Source organism: Gobius niger (assembly GCF_951799975.1).
Source record: "Gobius niger genome assembly, chromosome: 9".
In the NCBI taxonomy this organism is placed as follows: Eukaryota; Metazoa; Chordata; class Actinopteri; order Gobiiformes; family Gobiidae; genus Gobius; species Gobius niger.
This window is the reverse complement of record NC_136860.1, coordinates 32,318,042-32,340,668: the sequence shown is the minus strand read 5'-3', so window position 1 is coordinate 32,340,668 and position 22,627 is coordinate 32,318,042. Positions and strand designations below refer to the sequence as shown.

At 39.3% G+C, this 22,627-nt stretch overlaps 1 protein-coding gene across 2 annotated transcripts in view; it reads left to right on the top strand.

Annotated features, from left to right (window-relative positions):
* Nucleotides 1–22,627, top strand: part of dpp10 (dipeptidyl peptidase like 10) — a 366,908-nt gene that overhangs the window by 307,145 nt on the left and 37,136 nt on the right. For both annotated transcript variants that reach the window (XM_079563408.1, XM_079563409.1), the window contains exons 6-11: nucleotides 4,334–4,386; nucleotides 4,528–4,609; nucleotides 9,655–9,775; nucleotides 11,847–12,001; nucleotides 13,694–13,791; nucleotides 21,881–22,004. In XM_079563408.1, coding sequence (XP_079419534.1) covers nucleotides 4,334–4,386; nucleotides 4,528–4,609; nucleotides 9,655–9,775; nucleotides 11,847–12,001; nucleotides 13,694–13,791; nucleotides 21,881–22,004 — 633 coding nt within the window. The remainder of the gene's footprint in view (nucleotides 1–4,333; nucleotides 4,387–4,527; nucleotides 4,610–9,654; nucleotides 9,776–11,846; nucleotides 12,002–13,693; nucleotides 13,792–21,880; nucleotides 22,005–22,627) is intronic.

Here is a 22,627-nt window from a genome sequence, read left to right as displayed (position 1 = left end):
ACGGCACGAATTAAGACCTTTTTGAGTGACAGTGCAGGATTTTAAAGTCCCCTTTAAAGGGACTATACTAAATGTTAAAATTAAGTATTTTCCTGCCTCTACATGTTCCAGCAATGTCCTAATGTGTAGAATGAGCCCAGACCCATTCACCACAACTGCCTCTAAAATACTGCACTGTCACTCAAAAAGATGTTACTTCGGGTCCGAAGTGCCGTCATGCAAAAGCTTAATATAGAAGCTGCAGTTACGTGTAGGACCTGAGGTGGCAGATGTGAGCATAAAATGACCAACTTGCATCTAGTCCCTTTAAGTCATGATGAGTGTTACTGGTTTCAATATTAGAAATATAATCTGGTGGAGCCATGAGTAAAAAGGCTGTCCGCTGTTATAACTTACATTATAAGTTAACATTAGGGAACCATGACTCACTAAAACAGCAGCAGGAGTGTATAAACAGCGCTAGAGAGCATTGGTGGAGAGACAGTGTAACTGCAGCACCAAAGTCATTAGGAAGACTGTGTATAACAAGCGTTTGATGCAAGTTTATGAATAATGGGCCAGTCCAAGGGGAGCCTCAGCTGTTGAGGCCCCAAGCAGCTACCTGCCTTGCCTAATGGAAAGCTATGCCTCTGGCCGCACTCGCCCGCTGGGGTCCGTCATTACTGTCTTCATTTTATATGTGAACTCGGAGCAGTCTGGTCATATCCGAGTTTAGAAGTTGTAATTATCACTTTGAGTTCGAGTGGGAGGTCAGAAACTCACCTGGAATGCACCATAAATATAGCGCATTGTCTCCCAGCACGAATCAGGATTTCAGAGGCTACACTAGCATATTGACAGCATTGTCGGTCCACGCTGTCCACGTCTCATCTCTGTCTCGCCATGAACCTCAGCCGAGATGATGCCTTTAATCAACTCAAGTGAAAGATCGTTTATTCAACTACCTCCAACTTTCACGGTTTGACATAACGACAGAACAACTTTCAGTTTTCAACCTGTTGCCAGTGACCGTCCATGCGTAGCTTGTGCCCGACCTTTGTTTTCTTAAAATGTGTATTTATTTGAGCGAGACAGTGCTAATTTACCAATTGTAATGAACAAGAAGCGGCAGAAGTACGGCTGGAGTGACAGTCCTATGAAGGCATTAGTGCCATCTGTGTGCATGGCCAATTGCGCAGATGTAACTCTGTGTCATGGTGCGCCAATCTGAAAAAAACGGATCAAGTGCAGCAGAGCAACTGTTATACTGTTCTTGACGGGCTGCCTATTGAAGCGTGTCCACTTGAGCATATTTTATGCATGAGTTGTCACAGGTGCCTGCATTAATGCATGTATCTAAGTGGCTTTTAACAAGCTGTGGTGATGACAGTTTGGTTTGACCGCACTATTCCTGTATCTGCTACTGAAAAGCAGTGTGTTTAAGCGTTGACCTTCTGTTGAGTTGTCGCTGCATTCTCCGATGGATCCCGAAATGCTACTCGCGACTCAGTAAATCAATATTTGTCATGGTCTTTGGGCCCGAGATAAATGTGCAGTGCTGCTGCGGACTTTTTTTGTTTTGGAGACTGGCCTGGCCATCCGTCACTGTATCATCATTTATGTCTATATGTGTCGCCACTCTGCAAGTTTTATAGTGTTAAACAAATGTAAAACCCAAAAATTCCCAAATATATTGCATGGAAAGAGTGGCCCACTAAACAAAGGTTGGTGGTTGGAAGCCCGTTATGCTACAATGACTACACGTAATGACAGCTTATGGTAATTTTCACCATGGGCGCTGTGGCGTGTCACTTATCAGCCTGTTGTTCTTCCGAGGCGTGGCCAGTCCAGTGCACCAGTGACCGGTCCAGCAGCAAGTGAATGTTTCAGTGTGTTAGTAGCAAGAAATGTCAGCAGGAGAGGCTGAGAGTCTGGAAATAGGGATGACAATAGATCAGGGGTTGTGTTAATCCGCATTTTGTCATACTATTTTATACTTTTTTTTTTTTCATCATTAAGCAGTTTGTAATGCATTGGTACTACATTTATAATGTCTAAAACATATAGTACACAGCTTTTTAACCATTGTTTACCGTTTATAAGTGCCCAAACAGATCCCACTGTAACAACCCCTGTGTCTGGATCATGCACAAGTCATCTATAGTTAAGGTTTGATGAAATGATGAAATATACTATTGTACAGTCATAATAACGTGTTACATTTTATCACATAATAGTGAGTTAATACAAAATAATATTTGGTAACACTTTATTTTACACTATACCCTTCCATACATTGTACCTCACTAAATTTGGTACAATGTAATGTGCTCTATAAGAATGTGTAATAAGTTGTACCGATGGGTTAGATACACAATGGATGTATTTGTAGTTGGTAGTTACAAAATATAATAAGACATAACTCTAACCCTAAACCTAACCTTAAGCCCTAACCCTAAGGGTCTCGCATCCTTTTACATTACGTACTTGCAAAGTACTAATACAAATCATTCCATTGTGTATCTAACCCATAGGTACAGGTTATTAGACATTGTTAACCTCTTAACTCCCGCCTGAACCGAGAGGATCTTTTTCCTCACGTCATCAGATTTTTGTTGGGTATTCAACTCATTTTTGTAACTTTTTTGTCATTTTTTTGTCATTTTTTGTCACATTTTTGTAATTTTTTCGTCACATTTTTGTCTTTTTTTTATTTTATTTTTTGTCACATTTTTTTATTTTTTTTCGTCAATTTTTATACATTTTTTGTCATTTTTTGTCACTTTTTTTTTTTTTTGTCCAATTTTTGTAACATTTTGTTTCATTTTTGTCATTTTTTCGTCAATTTTTTGTCAATTTCTTGTGACATTTTTGTGACATTTTCGCCACTTTTTCATCAATTTTTCGTCAATTTTTTTGTCAATGTTTTCTCACTTTTTTGTCACATTTCCATCGTTGTTTTCGTCTAAGTTTTGTTGCTATTTTCACAGCTTTTTTCCAGAAGCTTTTGGACTTTACAGCCAAACTGGAGAAAATGTGCTCGGTTCAGGTGGGAGTTAAGGGGTTGAAGAGCACATTACATTGTACTAAATTAAGTTAGGTAAAATGCATCAAGCTATTGTAAAATAATGTGATACCGAATATGATTTCATAATGTGGTGTTTTTTTTACAAAATGCAGCTCTACAGGTTGGCAGTCGTTATCTCAAGAGCTGCATGCGGCTCTTTAAAGCCTCTGGTGTGGCTCTTTTGGTCTTTGATGGAAAAAGTGTGTGTATCATGAGTGACAAGCTGTTTTAGTATTAGGCTACATCTGAGCCAAACTGAAGGCAGTAGCAGATGATTTGTTCATATGTTCCAGACATAGACCCTCACTTTCAACTGTATTTCCTTCTGATGCAGTCAGTACAGTTACAGATTTCAATTCATTAATTTATCATCATACCATTAACAAAAAACGCCATGTTGTGTGTGGCTTTCTGAGACTTGCACTTAAGTGTTGCAAAGAACCATGCTCTGTGTCATTGCCACAGTTTTATCCTTGAGGTTGGCTTGCTTTTCTGTCTTTTTCAAAGAGATTTATGTTATGAGACATTTGATAATATCTCACCATATACTATATCCTAAACAAACTCCTGCAGCTCATATTTTTGATGAAGTTAAGGTGTAAAAATGCACAGTGTTTTAGTTGCTTAGTGCTTTGGTTGTGTATAAGGGCTCTTAACGTTAAGCGCATAAACAAAGAAATCTAGTTGCTTAATAATAAATTTAAATCTCATGCATAAACAAATCCCTTGCACCCACTTGTCAAAACAGCAACTTCCTTCTTGTCACATCTCACTATAAGTGTCACTCCTCCAGATGCTAATGCCTTATTGGTGCGTCCCATATACATTTGCTCTCAGCCGGAGGTCTATTATCATGTCAGGCACAGCTCCTCTGAGGGAGTGTCCTTGTCTTCCTCCGGCCCTGTGGTGCTGATGGCTTTTTCAGGTGGAATTAAAACGTCTCATCCCATAGCTGTCACTGATGCAAATGAGTCCCCGATACTATCTCTGCAAACAAGCAGCGGGCAATTTGAGGCTTTTTTTCCTCGCTCGGTTTGCTGATCTCGCTCACATCGCCGTGCCCTGGTTGTTTAAGTCAGCTTTTATTTCTGACAAAATCACCAAAAATCTCTCTTGTGTTTATTTGATCGCCAAACTTTGCAGCCATAAGTTTGATCTAAATAATGTAGTTTAATTTTGGGCGACTTCTTTGCAGGAAGTCTGCTATGACATAAGTGTGACTGGGATGTGGGAAAATAATGTTCCTCTAAAGTTGACTAACATGTATCTCTCTCTGTTTGGTTTTAGGTTTATCGTCGCTCCTTCATGGCGTCTTACAGTATCTACAACATCCACACAAGGTCAGTTACGGGAACTCTGACATTTTGAGCTTTGCGTGTACAGTGTTCTCAACAAAATCCTACCGAGTGGCAACAGATTTTAAACGTCTTCACATGTGGCGGTAAAACCAGTAAAATCCACTGTTTCTTGTCATGTTTCAGGGAGGTGTGGGCGCTGGACCCTCCGGAGGTGGGCAACTCGGTGCTGCAGTACGCTGCCTGGGGAGTGCAGGGGCAACAACTGGTAAGTCCTCTTCCCCTTTTTTTTATTTTTTACTTATTGGTTTATTCTGTCGGAACTGGGGACACTCCATGTTAAAGCAGTACTAAGCAACTTGTCAACCTTAATAAATCCTTTTCTTAGTCCCTCCGAGGGTAATACAAGTGTTAATGGGATGATTTGGGGGTCTTTGGGGGTCTCTGGCCAGAAAACCACACTTGCAACTTTCCCTGCAGCGACCCGGAGCACCAATACACACTAATGGAATCACGAAGAAGAAGCTAGCAGGCTAACGAGCAAAGCTAGCTGCGGGCTAGCGCCACTTAAACAGTATTTACAGCCAAGTTCGAGTGAAAAAAAAAAGATCTCCACTGTGTAATTGGATGTAGAATATCCCTCTCTCCCTTTGTCGTTTCTATCAGTGCAGTATTTACTCTCACGGACAATTAATGAGTAAAAAAAAATGTAACGACACCTGCAGTGGCACTTATGGCCTCTAGGGGCATGAGTTACTTAGTTCTCCTTTAATGAACACACACATGGGCTATTTTCCATCCGTTGTCCCACACTTGCCCTCTCAAACACACTCTCATTCATCCTGGCCTATATTGTACATGTTTTTAGTGGTAGGGGAGACCAGAAGAAACCTATGCAGACACAGGGAGAGGCCCCATCCAAGTCAAGACAAACGAGATACCGACAAACTAGATACCGTCAATATATTTTTATATATTTTTTTCTTTTACTATGAATATATTGATCAATATCTTCCTTGGCGCAGCAGTGTGTTTGTCTTTTGTTGTGAACTGGATTTGTAGAAGCAGTGATCCATGGATCCAGCGGACTTTTTGCTGTGGAGAGTCCTTGCTGGCCATGACGGAAACAGCTTCTTTTTCTCTCTTTTTTGAGTAAACAAACAGCAAGCTAGCTACAAATCCACAGATTTCTTTTTCTGAAGCACTGAAGGGGCACCAAGAGCCCCACATTCTGTAACACAGTTGAGGCGTCACAAGAGGCAAGAAGGAGGGAGAGGAGGCAGCGCAGGAGGAAGAGGTGGAGCTGACCAGTGCAGGACACCACGCTCTGAAACAAAGACAAACCCAAGAGATCTTTTGATAGCATATTTTTAATAGTTTATTGTATTCTCCACCAAAGGCTGTGTTTGTATTGTAGGCCCATTACAAAAAGGATGCACTCTTTTTGCAAAAACAGTTGAAATGATTGGTATTAGGGTGAAGATTTTATTGTCTGCTTACAAAGAGAGTACTAGTATTAACCCCTTAACTCCCACCTGAACGGATCCCATTTTCTCCAGTTTGGCTTTACCCTAATCAAAACGCTTCTTGGGACAAAAGCACAAAATAGCCACAAAAAAATGAGAAGAAAACAAGGATGTGAACGCAACAAAAATGTGACAAAAAATCAACAAAGATGTAACAAAAATGTGACAAAAATTCAACAAAAATTCAACAAAAATGTGACAAAAATTCAACAAAAATGTGACAAAAATTCAACAAATATTCAACAAAAATTCAACAAAAATTCAACAAAAACTCAACAAATATGTGACAAAAATTCAACAAAAGTGGGACAAAAACTCAACAAAAAAATGACAAAAATTCAACAAAAAGTGACAAAAAAACTCAACAAAAAAGTGACAAAAATTCAACAAAAATATCACAAAAATGGAAAAAAAGAAAGAAAGAAAAAACATACAAAAGGCGACACAACACAGCAACAACGTGAGGAAAAAGATCAGTATTGTGGGTCTTAGCTTTCAAATGAGGTGTTACACAGACCGATATGATGGCCAAAGAGGACAGAATGCATTTGGTTTAGGCGGGTGGTAAGAGGTTAAACTGCGTCAATAGTTACTGCAGTTATTTACATGATTGATGTAAAATGTGCAAGCTCAAAGGCTATAAAGGCAGCTCCCATATTTCTGTTCACTAGACTGGCTTTTACACCAATACCCCTTTCCGTAAAAGCAGTCTGCAGATTGAGGAACCATAATTAGATGCACACTCCGGTGTTTATCTGCTGTGGACACATGGTACGTAAGTGACAGTAAAAGGCTAAAGTGTGCTGGTTACATGGAAGAGTCATTATGGAGATGAGCAATTGGGACCGACAGTATCTTCAGTACAACACGTGTATGAAACCATGACATTTCTGAAGAGAGAATAGAGGGAAAATGGGCTTAAATGTGATTAATGCGGCTGCACTGATCAGAACAAGCTGTGAGTCATTACAGTAATGATCCAAGAGTGAGTGGCATGACACAGAAATGAGGAACAGGCTCCAATCATGGAGTAAACTGCTTTCAAATATTTAGTAAAATGTCATAAAAAGAAGGTTTCTTATCAACGACTACATTGTGATATGCTGCTGATACGACATATGGAGCACATAAAATAACTATTACAAATGAGTCGAAGTATCAATTTCTTCTCCTTGTTCTCCACACACTTTTCTACAGTTTTGTTTTCGGATAGGGCCTGGGAGAGAGAGAAATGAGCACATGGTTACATGATAATGCAGATTCTATTTGAAAATACAATTTACGTTTAATTCCATGAGTGCATTGCCTGCTCTGTTTCCAATAAGTTAAACAACTAGATGTAAAAGCGGTGTTGGGTAACTACCAAAGGAGTAAAGCAAGGGGGTATTATTAAGTTTACATTTCAAAGCATTGTGTAATTTAATAACGATTATAAAGACACACTCAGGAAAAGGAAGTCTGGCTAAATGGATGCAATGTAATATTCCACCGGGTCTTTCAGAGTGAGTACAGCGAGGCATCGTATAACATGAGTCTGGAAGGCAGTCAGAACAAGTCCTATGAAGACTTTATGTACTTCATCATGAACACTGTATTGGAACACACATGTATCGGGACGGCACAGTGGACGAGGCCTTTCTGCGTGGAGTTTGCATGTTCTCCCTGTGTCTGCGTAGGTTTCCTCCGGGTACTCCGGTTTCCCAGACCACTAAAAACATGTACAATAGGTCAGGATGAATGAGAGTGTGTTTGAGAGTGCGAGTGTGGAACAACGGATGGAAATAAGCCCAAGGGTACAATCCAGCATAGCGTGTGTTGTGGAGGATTTAAAAGTTGGAAGAACACGTGCTGTGGCTTTGTGCTGGTGATTACTGTGAGAAGAAATAAAGGTAACAGAGTATTGCAGATTTCCAGTCGGATATGCCAATCCAGAGCCGGTGCTGGCCCTTCTGGGGCCCTATGCAAAAATCCACACAGGGGGCCCTTCACATCCCATGGTTAGAAGAAGAGCGAACCCATTTACGGTCAAAAACAGTTCCACTGTGCAGTAGTGCAGGGCAGAAGTTGAACATAATGACCTCAATTCAGGCCTGGTCCCTCTGTGTGAGAACCACTAATCACTAAGCCAATGTGAGACTGGGATTTAGGATTACTACTAGTCCATTTCCCCCACTTTTTTAAAATGGTAAATGGCAAATGGTCCCATTCTCTCACCTCTGGTCCCTGACCCACAGATTGGGAACCGCTGAACTGAAACCTGTTCCTGACAATTATTTCTGTCTGACCACTGAGAAATAGCCTGAGAATAGCCCAATTCGTTTTAGACTGTGCACATTCAGAGAACCAGAGTTACTGTAAGTAACTGCGTGCATGAAAATTGTGTGGATTCGACTCATCTTTGAGACAAATAGGCCCGTAACCAGTGTTGTTTTCGTCAACGAAGACGATAACGATATCTTTTCGTTGACGCCCCTTTTTTTAATGACGATTACGTAACGATGACGAGCTAAAATGAGCTCTTTGGGGACTAGAACATGACGAGACGTTTACGAGTTTACGTCAATGAGACGAGACGAGACAAAAATGGGAGAACGTTTTTCGTCAGATCGTTCACAAACAGAGTTTGTGCGCGGAGTGAGAGAACACACCGGTAAACGTGACCCGGAGCTGCTCATGATGCGCCGGGCAGCGGCGCCTCTCTCTCTCTCTCTCTCTCTCTCTCCCCGTGGCGTGCGGTCACTGCTCGCGCACATCCTCCTCGGAGCGTCTGACATGTCACAGGGACTTTGTTGTTTCTCAGAACAGTTTTCAATACCGTGGCGTATGAACGCAGAAAGCACGTTGATGTAGGCTACGTATGTGCAGACAGCGCTGTTGGTAAAAAATAAATAAAAAAATCTCGAAGCGATGATCAGAGGACGAGGAGAGCGGGCGCCTTTGGGAAAAGTACTGTTCACAGTAGGCCGACAACTTCTGCCAGTGCCTATCGTGGTGTCATCTGTTTGTCAAAAGCTATAGAAGCTATTATTTATCCCAATTTCCAAGACTTATCGAAATTAATTATCACTTCTTATAATGAAACCGACGAAAACTTGACAAAAACCTTTTTAATTTTCGTCTGACTAAAACGTGACTAAAACGATCACATTTTGAAATGACTAAAATGTGACTACACCTAAATGCATTTTCGTCCAAAGGACTAAGACTAAGACTAAAACTAAAAGGGCTGCCAAAAACAACACTGCCCGTAACAATGCGTTGATTAATCAGTAAAACAACACCGTATTTTGACTGAAATACGGGGCCGCTGTGGCTGCGGGGGCCCAACGCACCTTGCATAGTTTGCCTATAGGAAAAAACGGCTCTGTGCCAATCCATTTATTTAAAAAGATATGAATAGAACTTGCAGTTTTTGGTTATTGATTCAGCACACACAAGCACAGTTTGCACTGTCAAAACCATTAGCCTCTGTTGCACCACACCTGGTGCTATACTGGCGCACCCTTTAACCTTTTTGGGTTAGAGCCACTCCCAGAGCGCCCTCCACCTGTATTGGCTCCGCCAGCGTGTCAACATGTAAGTTCATGAACATGCACGGTTCGAAATTAACAAATAACTACATTAAAAATGAATCACAGGGTTGTTTTCATTATCCTGCCCTAGTGTTTTTGTCTCCAACATTTTAAAATAACTTACTTCATTGAAATAATGTCCACTTTTTTCAATAAGTTATAAGAAAAAAGCTTGTATTTGACCTTATTAAGATGTCTTTTGTTTGTGTTTGCAGATCTACATATTTGAGAACAACATCTATTACCAGTCGGACGTGAAGAGTAACTCCCTGAGGCTCACGTCTTCGGGGAAAGAGGGCGTCATCTTCAACGGGATCGCAGACTGGCTCTACGAGGGTTTGTCTTTGATCGATACTTTTTCAATATTTTGTCCAGTTTTTATGATGGCTGTACCTCTTACACAGTGTTAGGTTTGCTGTCAAATCAAAATAGCTGTGTTTCATAAGCAGTACACAGCTCATGAATGCACATTTAGTCTCGAATGTGAATGGGAACATAAAAATAAAGGGTACAAAATAAGGTACAGTGTTGCAGTTTTGTCTATAGGTGTTTACATTGCAGGGAATGTAGGCCATAGCGCTGTGAGTTATGCATTTGTATTTACAGGATACGATCCCACAGAAATACTCAGATAAAAATAAACAGTGTTACACAGCTAAAGCAATGGCTGATAAATATATAAAAAAAACAAATCCATGATAAATATATCCGAAAAAGACCTGACCTGAAACACTGTAAATGAGCAAAGTGACACGTTATGTGAGTCTTAAATGTTGCTGATCACTCACCACATTAATGTTAAGCAGCACTACATTCTCCAGTGTGAGACAGCATTTAAATATTCATAATGTTTGCTTTGGTGCAGCCGCGTCCCCACTCAGATTAAGCACTGATGTTCTGAAAATTAAAAATACGGTCTACATTCACTTAAGTGTTTCCCTTGAGGCCAAATAAATGTCTTCTCATATAAGTTTGGGTGTGAGTCGTCTGAACTGACCTGGTTTCCATAATGAAGTAGTGCCTAATTTGGACAAATCAAATAATCCTTTAGAGGCTGAATAGTTTCGAGATACAGGGTGATGGGAAGTTTTTAGCTAATGATTATTTCAGCAAGGAAAAAATATAGTTTAAAGTTATATGTTGCCATGAATTATCAACATAAAGCATTTGAAAGAGGATATTTTGTACCTCGCATGTTTGACGCAAAGCGGTGGCATCGCCATGGAGACGAGCTGGATAGGTACAGACGGAAAGGGGGCGTGACTTCGCCAAGGGGGAAAATAGAATCTTTTGGGAAACACAATTTTTCACTCTTTTTAGACATTTTTTGGTGGGATATGAACTTATTTACCACACGTAAATACAGTCAAGTCTAAATCGGGTTCATATGGATCTTTATTCACAGCAGATTGTTCAGTAGAAGTGAAAAAACGGCAGTTGTAGCTAGCGCCAGCTAGCTGTTAGCATTAGCCTGATGCTAATATAAAGCATTAAGTTAGCATTCTCTGTTATTTATGTTTTTATGGGCTGTTGAACCACTTTGCTCCTCTCCATGTCTTTGTATCTTTATTTAGCAAAACTATATTCATAATTCAGCATTTGTTAAAGTAGTTTTTGAATAATTAAAAAAAGTTTAGATTTTTCTCCAAATTGTTTTCCCCCTTAACTGTTTTCAAACATGACCATATATAGGGGCGATTCCAGAGATGCCGTCTGTATCTATGTGTCCCGCTCCCTGCAAAGTTAAGAGCAATGGGCGCTGGCTGCTCTGCTTTATGACCACGACACTGGGGGCCGCCATTGCTCCGCCATTGCTGTAGTACATCCATATCGTCACTAGGCCCCCATTGAAAAGCATTGGCGTTTAGACACCTAAAAAACAACTTTAACGCCTGGTTTCAATTTTTTCAATACTAGACTAGGTTAGATATTCCTCCTGAGATAACGCTGGGTTAATCACAATATATGAAACCAGGCTGGTTTTCGTAAAAAGAATTTTTGAAATCTCGTACTTAATGAGGGTCGGACTGTTAGCATTGGAGCAGCGCGAGCCTCACATCACGCAAGGGCCGAGTCTACGGTGAAAATCCCGCCCGTATGTCCTTTTTAGGAACATGCTTCGTCAGAGCTGGGGAGGGGGAGTCTGTAAATCCGCCATGAATTCCCCCTCGACCGTGGTCATTATGGTAAACGGGGAGGAGTGAGCAGAAGACGTCCATTATTTTTTAAAGTCTATGGTTAAGAGTCAGGTCTGAGGAGAGCCCGTTTATGTGACGGCACGGTTCTAATTGTCTTTCTTCCAATCAAACCATGCAGAAGTAAATAAATGCTTGTATTCTATTTTTGCGTGTGGTATTGCAAACATTTGTGCTAAAATACCCCTGATCATCTTTATTTTTGTGCGCAGAGGAGATCCTGGAGACCCACGTGGCGCATTGGTGGTCGCCTGATGGAGAGAGACTGGCCTTCCTGGTCCTGAACGACAGTCTGGTCCCAAACATGGTCCTGCCCCGCTTCACTGGGACCCTGTACCCCCGCGGCAAGCACTACCCCTATCCCAAGGTCAGAGACGTCAAATGCAACGACTATACAAAACATCACGATGACGTCACTCACAGCGCAACTTATCAAACTGCTTCTATCTTTGCGGGTTCAAAGTGTTTACTTTCTGAGACTAAACGGAAACCTTCAAGTTTATCCCACGCAGAATAGGTGCTATGAGGAAGAGATAATCCATAATATAATAACCCAATGGGCTGAAATGATCTGGCTGCTCTGCATATACGGAATATATTCAGATAAGAGCATTAGCACACGGCTAATGCCAATTAATTTGCAGGATTAATTTTCCACCAGTAGATTACATTACCTAATTGCCTAAATGAGGAACAAAATGATTCATGCAAAATGTAAAGTGAATTTAATTACTATTTTCTCTATTTAGTGCTAGTGTCGTGTTGAATTGGCTTGTTTTTATGTGTCTATAAACCGTGGGTGGATTCCCTGATTTGTTTGGCTTCTCTTTGTGGAGTTTGCATGTTCTGTATGGTTCGTACTGAGTTTCCACAAATATAAACATCTTTATGTCGCCTTTAATTTTAACGGGCTTGTTTTCTGACGCTGACAGCTTCATTATACACGTTGAGCCATAAGCTGCCCAAACCCTGCAAACAACAGCTTGAAGTGAGTATGTACACATAACAGAGGGATAAAAATGATTCTCTATCTGTATTTATACTGACTACGAGACATCGACATGCTAGCAGCCTTAAAAAGCAATGAGACAGGCGATAGTAAAGCAAACAGACCAAGCAATACAAGGTCAACAAACTACTTTTCCAACGTAAATGTGCTCAAAGTTGGAACGGCAGCTTCTCCTCTCGACCCAAGCACAAATACCTGCTGTTATCGTTTTGAAAAAGTAACTAGTGCTAGATAATTTGGCTATGCTATTAGCCATTGAAAGATTAATCAAATGTAAAGGAGAAATGACCTTATGTGACGATAATGAAGTGCACCTTATTTTTACCTTATACTTTACTAATCCATGAAGTTAAGGCGAGACACTGCAGGTGAATAGGGAAACTTTTTAAATGTAGAGATATTGATTTGAAACTTCTGCTGTAGATCACTGACATCAGTATGAGAAAAAAAATGCATTGCAAGTTTTCTGTCATTTTATGCCTAAAAAAGCCCAAAATGTCTCATATATTCGGTGCCGAAATCTGAACGATGGATGGAACCTGGTTTAAATCTATGTTTCTATTTCGTTGACATATTAGTTACAAAGACTTTTTCAGAGGAGATTGTGGATATCTCGTTAAGTTTTAAAACAAGCTGTTTATTAGTGGAAAAATCTGTTAAAAAGTGACATTTTGCCTTGTTTTTTGAAATTCAAAACTTAATAAATCAGGCTGGGATTAAGATATTAAAAATCCTTCTGAAAAAATCTTCAAAATATTGTTCAGTCCAAGACTGGAAAGCTGAAGTCTGTAGGAGCTACTTACGTGGAGATAGTGTTGCACCAATGGGAGAAAAAATCATTTTGAGCAAATGGCAATTTCCCATATTAATCTATGGAGAAACATTCAATCAGTACAATTAATAACAATGTTTTTTGTTTTTGTTTCCAGAGAACAATGTAGCCCAAAACAGTCATGATTTTTTCCTGTAGTGTCTCCCCTTAAAGTTCCCATACAACAGAGTTTGATTATATTTGTTTCTGACCTTGTTCTCTCTTGTCTCGTTGCACAGGCCGGTCAACCAAACCCAGCAGTGAAGCTGTTTGTGGTGAATCTTTATGGACCGACTCACACTCTGGAGCTGATGCCTCCCGAGAGTCTCAAACTACGGTCAGATATACTTTTTGGATCATTTTGTTTCTACTTTTTCTATTGGAGCAGCAAAAAGTATCCCCTTTTAGCGTCTTGTTATAGTTTACCATGCCACACTGTGTACCTCTCAAACCTTCTCCCCTCTTCCCTCTTCGAAGGCTGCGTTTGACTTCTTAAATTTTAGATGCTCCTCTCCCACTCACCTTTTCTTTAATTGCAAACTCTTGTACTCGCTCTGCCGCAGTCAGCCCGAGCCTTCACCTTTTATTTCCAATGTAGAGAAGAATCCAAGGACGCAGCCACACCAGTAAATAAAAGTCTAATATTATTCAGCCCACAGAGAACACAGCCGATGCTATCTGCTCCTCATATCTCACTGAATAACTGCAGACTGAACGCTATGCGGCTGTATTAAAAAATGCGGGAGAAGATCTGATTTAACCTTATGAGACTGAAAGGACTGCATAACTTTCCAGAGTCTGGTCTGCCATTTTAAAAAGCGGAGGTTAATGCACTGAGAGGTTACTTTCTGTCCTTTTGGCATGAACGAAAAATAGTTGACTTGAGTTGAATGTTCATGCTACTGCTAATAGTGACTCAGTGGTAGAGCATTCGTCCTCTAACACGAAGGTTCATCCTTAGATCTTAGCATCGCGTAACACTTTTTTGTGAGAACTTGCACCTATTTGTCCATGGAAAAGTTTTGAAATTTCGGAATATCTGCTTTGACACGTTGAGGGATCTGTTTTTGAATAAGAATTACGTAAGTACTTACCCTGTGGAGATTATTTTCATGCACACTGACTTCTGAAGGACTCTTACTATCCTTGTAAGAGCTATTGGCTCATTGCACCGCGGAGAAGAGAACAGGTGAACACACGAACAGTATAAACTACATTAAAACACCTTTGACGAAACAACATATAAAATGAGTCGCATGGAACATGACTTGGACCCTGAAATACAATTTTATAATGATCTAGATACGAGCTGTGATTATTATACAGAGGAACAGTTCCAAGGAGTGGACATGGATGGACATCTTTCCATTATTCATTTTAATAGTAGGAGTATTTGGAAAAATATAGATAAAATAAAAGAATTACTGCAATTATTTTCCAAATTTAGCATCATAGCAGTATCAGAAACGTGGTTGGACGATGATAAAATGACTGAGGTGCAAATAGATGGCTATGAATTATTTACAACAAATAGGAAGGGCAAGAGGGGTGGTGGAGTTGCCTTATATGTTGACTCAGCTTTACAATGTCGATGTGTTGAAAACAAATCAATAGCATTGGATAACACATTTGAATGTATAACGGTGGAAATTGTGAAAAAAAAATCTAAAAATGTACAAGTCACGTGTGTATATAGAACTCCAGGATCCTCTATTGACATCTTCAATGAAAAAATTAATGAACTGGTCAATTCAACTACAGCAAAAGATCAAATAGTGTGTGGGGACTTTAATATAAATTTACTCAATGCCTCAATCCACAGCAAAACCACAGATTTCATTGACATGATGTATAGTAACATGCTGTTTCCAATTATCAGTAAACCTAGCAGGATTACCATAGACACCACTACTTTGATAGATAATATTTTCTCAAATAAAATTGAGGGTAAAATAGTTGGAGGTCTACTGATAAGCGACATAAGTGATCATCTTCCTGTTTTTGCTGTCTTCCATAACCAATTGAATTCAAGAAATGAAACTGAGCCAAAATATGAATATAAACGAAATATGACACCACAATCATTGCAAAATTTTAAACGGGACCTCAGCAAAGAAGACTGGAACCTCGTTTACTCTATGTCTGATCCCAATCAGGCATATGAAATGTTTTTGCGCAGATACATTGATTTATTTAACCAAAATTGTCCCATGCAAAGAGCAAAATTAAGTAATAAACATAAGAAGAATCCATGGATAACGAAAGGATTAGAAAATGCCTGTAAGACAAAAAAAAAACTGTATAAAAAGTTTATAAATGTCAGAACAGAAGAAGCAGAGAACAAATATAAAAAGTATAAAAATAAATTAGTAAGTATTATGAGGAACAGAAAAAAAGAGTACTTTCATCAATTATTAGAACAACAAAAGCAAAACATAAAAGGGACATGGACGGTGATTAATACAATCATAAAAGAAGGGCATAAAAAATCTGAAATTTCAAAATATTTTGTAAATGAGAACACCAAACTTGAAACCATCCACGAAATTGTTAATGGGTTTAATAAATACTTTGTGAATGTGGGTTATAACCTGGCAAAAGCCATTGACCAACACGGGGACAATATAAATCCAGGTAGTGCTGTTTACAGAAATATGAACTCGTTTTATCTGAATCCTACAGACGAAGAAGAAATTGTAAAACTGGTTAGTAAATTTACATCGAAAACATCCAAAGATGTAAATGAAATAGACATGAAATTAATTAAAAATACAATTGCATCTATAGCACAGCCTTTAGCATGTATATGTAATCAGTCATTTAAAACTGGGATATTTCCAGATGGCATGAAAATTGCAAGAGTTATTCCAATATTCAAAAACGGTGACAAGCACTCATTTGCAAACTATAGACCCATTTCAATACTTCCCCAATTCTCCAAAATAATTGAAAAAGTGTTTGTTCTGAGACTAGATAAATATATAGAAAAAAATAAACTTCTGAGTGACCATCAATATGGATTCAGAAAAAATCGTTCCACCTCAATGGCTGTAATGGACTTAATAGAGAATATATCCGCTGCAATTGATGCAAAACAATACACTGTAGGTATTTTTATTGATCTGAAGAAGGCTTTCGATACCTTAGATCATGATATCCTTTTACAAAAATTAGAGAAATATGGATTTCGAGGACCAGCTTATACATGGTTGCACAGTTATTTAGAAAATCGGTATCAATATGTTCAAATAAATGATATACAATCTAAAATGTTGAAAGTAAGCTGTGGAATTCCACAGGGATCCATTCTTGGACCTAAATTATTTATTCTCTATATAAATGATCTATGTAATGTCTCAAAAAGGCTCAGATCTGTTTTGTTTGCTGATGACACCACCTTGTACAGTTCTGGTGACGATCTAAACCAGCTCCTAGAAATGGTGGAGAGAGAGTTACACAACCTCAAAGTCTGGTTTGATATTAATAAATTGTCTCTAAATATAAAGAAAACAAAATTTATGATTTTCTCGAACCGAAAAATTGACAGCCAAGTAAACCTAATGCTCAACAATCTGCCTTTAGAACGAGTTTATGAAAACACATTTCTTGGAGTTATAATTGATCATGATCTAAATTGGAAGTCACAGATTAATAATATCAGAATGAAATTATCAAAAGCAATAGCGATATTATATAAATCCAGATATATTTTAAACAAAGAAAGCTTAATTCTTATATATAACTCATTAATCATGCCATATCTCACTTATTGTTTAGAAATTTGGGGAAATACCTATAAATCAAACACAAAAATTTTTTTCACCCTACAAAAAAAGGCAATAAGACTCATCACATTCTCAACCCAACCCATTCCCTGTTCATAAACCTGCAAACATTGAAATTCTATGATTTAGTAGATTTGTATACAATAAAAATGATGTTCAAAGTAAAAAATAAACTTGTGTCACAAACACTACAAAATATGTTCACCGTCAGACAGAGCCGGTATGAGCTCAGAGGAGTGGAGATGTTTGTAAAGAAAACATTTCAAACAAACACCATGAGATTTTGTGTTTCTATTAAAGGGGTCGATCTCTGGAATAACTGTACAGAGGATCTCAAATCATGTCCCTCTCTCTTCCACCTAAAGAGAATATATAAAAGTATTATACTTGAAAAATACCTTAATTCTGTTTACTAGTCTGTTTAAGACTGTCAACTTACTTTAAAATGTGTATATGTATATATGTATGTATGTGTGTATGTGTATATATATACATATATATATGTATATATATAATAAAATCCTTTTGAATGTCTGATGTTATGTTGGAAAGTTAACAAAAACACGTGCTGTAAGTTTAAAAAGACAAGGGTAGGCAAAATAAGCATTAGCTTCAGCCTATACCTTTTCGGTCATTTTTGTATGTTATGTTATGAAGAAGTATACTTAACTGAATGTAAATCTTTTGTCATAATTTTGACCGAATAAACTGAACTGAACTGAAAGTGGCTACGAGGTCCGCTTACCTTAAGTTGTGAGCAACATTAGTGCAGGTTCTCTTCATTTCCTGCGGAGATTATATCATTATCTATATATCATGTTTCCTGAAGAGGCTGTGGTGAAGGACGAGTTCCTCTGAGATGATCACTTAGTGCGTGTTAAGAACTGTCTGTGTTCTTAAAAGTCAGAGAGTTTGTCTTATACCATATTTTCCGGACTGTAAGTCACACTTTTTATCATAGTTTGGCTGGGGGTGCGACTTATACTCAGGTGCGATATATATATCAAAATATATAATTTCACATGATTGCTACTTTCATGCTGACAGCCGCAAGAGGGAGCTCTAAGCTCGTGTACCATTATCTGCTAGTCTTGTGCACTGGAAAAAAAAAAAAAAGAAAAAAAAAAGGACGATAATCGAGCAGCAGAAAAAAAGTGTGGAGTGAGCGAGATACTTTTGAGGGACTGGCGAAGCTGAGGTTACACTTACTGCAATGAAGAAAACAAAAAATGCTATTTGCTGGCTAAAAGCTGGATGGCAACAGCTAGAGCACATGTGGCCCCCGAGACGATTTAATGTGGCCCTTTGAGGAGCATGTAAAAAAAAAAAAAGTAAGTCTAGCCCATTCCTGTGTGGAGTTATGATTATTTAATGGAAGCAACCAGTGTGCTCATTCCAGCCACTAGGGGGCAGCTTAAATGGGAAAAAAGGAAACAATTCCACACGTGTCCAGCAGAGGGCTCTGACATAAGAAGAGATCAGGATATAAACAGCATATTAAAGCCACGTGGTAAATGGTCAGTCTGCCCCAGGACGGCTGTGGCAACAATAGTAACTTACTGCCATCGAATGTGGAGTGAATGAATAATGACCTCATGTAGCACTTTGAGAAACGTGTGACACAGTCTGATGAAGCACAGTAAGTGTAAGCTCTCATTTAGGAGGCCACGGTCCTTTACAATATATGCGGCCCGCGACCCGCCATGGGGGCTGAATTTCGACCCTCGACCCAAACGACAACTCAATGCGCCTAAATTGTATAATTATAAATGTACAATTTAAATTATTTATAATTTATGTTTTTCATTTTTCATTTTTTTTGGCTGGTGCGACTCCAGAGCAACCTATAGTCCGGAAAACATGGTAGCACTTTTCTACCTTCATTAGGCCCAAAGTGTTTTACAGCAAGGACCCATTCACCCTTTAAAGGGGGGGTATTATGCAAAATTGACTTTTTCAAGCTCTACATCATGTTATTATGTCATTCCCTCATTAAAAAAATGCCTGAAGTGTTGCCTTGACACATTCACGTATTTTTGAGTAATCTGTAATAACTCTGATGGCAGCCATTTTAGGGATAGGTTTGCCTGAGTCCTCCTAGGAACGCCCCCACCTCCTGGAGACGCCTCCGAGCTTTTGTCAGCAGCCGAGTAACCAACCACTGCTCCTCAGCAGAAGCCCCTCCCCACTGATGCCACAGACAGCGTGTGGAGGGGGCGTGTCGGAAAGGCTCAGAGGTTCTTAAAGAGACAGAGGCCTATTTCAAGACATTCGCTACAGCCATTTTGAGAGAGCAATTTTATACAAGGCAGTTATTCTAATTTACTGCATTTACAGACCAACAGAAAGTGTTGTCATCATTGTAGTGTGCTATAGACTGGTGCTATGTGATTGAAAAAAGCATAATACCCCCTCTTTAACACTCTCATTCATTCACTCTCATTCTCATCCTTGAATTCCTCCTGTATTGTATTAATCACTGAAAGGGGAACTGGGGGTGGGATTATTATTATCTTCTTCCCACTCTCTTTCAGGTAGAATTGGGTCGTCATGTTTGCATACTGTATATTCCTTTTCGCACTATATGACTTAACTATATTTTGTTTACCTCATACTTTCTGCGCCATTGCCTGAAATGAAATGAATTAACATTTTCAAAACACGCCTTTATCAACAGTATGAAGTATTTACATCCTAAAATCAAGTATCTAACACGCACAAAGTGATCAGAACGGTGTCGACTCCTGCCAATACTATACACTATACAGTCTTACACCTTTTCTAAAATTTGCTGATAATACTGCTACTACCACATAAAAAAATCCAATCCAAAGTCCTTGCTACTACTACTGGCATTGTGAAAGTATACTAAAAGTCACTGTCCTCATTGAGAAAAGTCAACCAAAAGCATCAGCATTGAGCTTTAAATGGTGACTTTGCTTACAACACAGTAAACACACTTGAAACGAGGGCGTCCGGGAACGTATCTGGCAACCTTGCTTCAAGTTCAACTTCAGAAAACAGTTTTGCTAAACCTTTATTCTTTGAAACTTTTAAAAACTTATTTGCTTTGTTTTGTCAGAGCTCTACTTGAGTCACGGTCGATAAAGCCTCAGTGAGAAACAAACTATGTGCGCTTTTATTCAATCAAAGGTGGTAATCAAAGGGAAGGTCTTTTGTGTGGGTTTTAATAATCTAGTCTTGGTTATGACTTTGTTTATGATTGACTCTTTTTTATTCTATGGCTTGTTACATTGACATTTTTAACAGCCTATTCAAGTACAGAGTGTAATGTTTTGCTTTATTAATCCACATTTAGTTTTTCTCCCTCTTAAAACGCCAGTCCAAGCTATCTCACGTCAATCATTTAAAAGACCAGATACAATTCTACAAACTTCTAATGATTCAAACTCTCTTCTCTGCACGTTTAGCATGTGGGGTGTAACCTCCTGATTCCATAGAGGGGCAGATGATTCTTCTTCTACTTCTCCATCTCCATCTCCATCTCCTTCTCCATCTCCTCCTTCTCCATCTCCTCCTTCTCCATCTCCTCCTTCTCCTTCTCCATATCCTCCTTCTCCTCCTCCTCCTCCTCCTCCTCCTCATTCTCATTCTCATTCTCATTCTCATTCTCATTCTCATTCTCATTCTCATTCTCATTCTCACTCTCATTCTCATTCTCCTCCTCCTCCTTCCTCTTCTTCTTCTTCTTCTGCTTCTCCATCTCCTCCTCCTCCTTCTTCTTTTCCTTCTTCTCCTTCTCCATCTCTTCCTTCTCCTTCTCCATCTCCTCCTTCTTCTTCTTCTCCTTCTTCTCTTCCTTCTTCTGCTCCTTCTTCATCTCCTCCTTCTTCTCCTTCTCTTCCTTCTTCTCCTTCTCCTTCTTCTTCTCTTCCTTCTTCTGCTCCTTCTTCTCCTTCTCCATCTCCTCCTTCTTCTTCTTTTCCTCCTTCTCCTCCTCCTCCTTCTTCTTCTTCTTCTTCTCCTTCTTCTTCTCCTTCTTCTTCTCCTTCTTCTTCTTCTTCTTCTGCTTCTCCATCTCCTCCTCCTCCTCCTTCTTCTTTTCCTTCTTCTCCTTCTCCATCTCCTCCTTCTTCGTCTTCTCTTCCTTCTTCTGCTCCTTCTTCTCCTTCTCCATCTCCTCCTTCTTCTTCTCTTCTTCCTTCTTCTCCTTCTCCTTCTCTTCCTTCTTCTCCTTCTTCTTCTCTTCCTTCTTCTGCTCCTTCTTCTCCATCTCCTCCTTCTTCTTCTCTTCCTCCTTCTCCTCCTCCTCTTCCTCCATCTTCTTCTTCTTCTTCTCCTTCTCCTTCTCCTTCTCCTTCTCCATCTCCTCCTTCTCTTCCTTCTTCTCCTTCTTCTGTTATTTTGTTTACTTCATTTTCAGTCCTTAAGGGCAGTTTCTAAACACATACGTTGTTTTAAATTATATAACGAATGACACCAGGACTAAGATGTACAAAAGTCATTTTAAAAGCCTCAATGAAACATAGGAGTTTGTCTGGGTGTAGATTTATTATTTGCATTCACAGCAAACATTATTAACGATGACAAATAACTTCTGAAACCTGGTGTGACCTTTGACAGGAGGTGGTTAATTTGCGAGCCGGAGTGACGTTTTGGTGACTGCTTTTGTCCCTTCAGAGAGCACTATGTGACGATGGTGAAGTGGATCAGTAAGACAAAGACTGCAGTGCGTTGGCTGAACAGACCTCAGAACATCTCCATCCTCACCGTGTGCGACACCACCACCGGAGCCTGCGTTACGGTGAGTCTGCGGGAAACGTTTCCCTTCATTTTGTGTTTGTGTTTAACTATTTTTAAAATTCAACACATTGCGTCTCAGCTTGATAACCTGCGTGACTAATATACTGATTAGCTTTGTCCACAAAAACAGAAGTTGTCTTATGTGATAATATTCTGAGAAAAGAAACAGAGCTTTGCAGTAAATATAATTTTCAATTAGTCTATCAGTTATTATGTGGTTGCATCAGCTCATGGTTTGGAGTTTGGATGATAAAAAATGCAAAAAAAAGATTTATGATTAGGAACATTTTGACGCGATTAAGGCTGTGTAGAGCAAGTGCCGGAGGTGGAGTAGCCTAATCAAAAGGTCAAAAAAGAAGTCTGAGGCAAAAATAATAAAAATCCTTTCATGAAAGATGGACAGTCTACGCGTGTCTTCGTCAGGGCAGACTAAATATCTTAAAATTGCATGATCTTGTTGATGTTTACACAGCAGTTGTGATGTACAAAGCTCACAATCTCATGCTCCCTCAGTGTTTACAGGAGATGTTTCAAACTAGAGAATCTATATACAACCTTAGAGGAACTGATCTGCTACAAAAACCTCTGGCGCACAGTAATACTAAGAGGAGGTGTTTATCACTT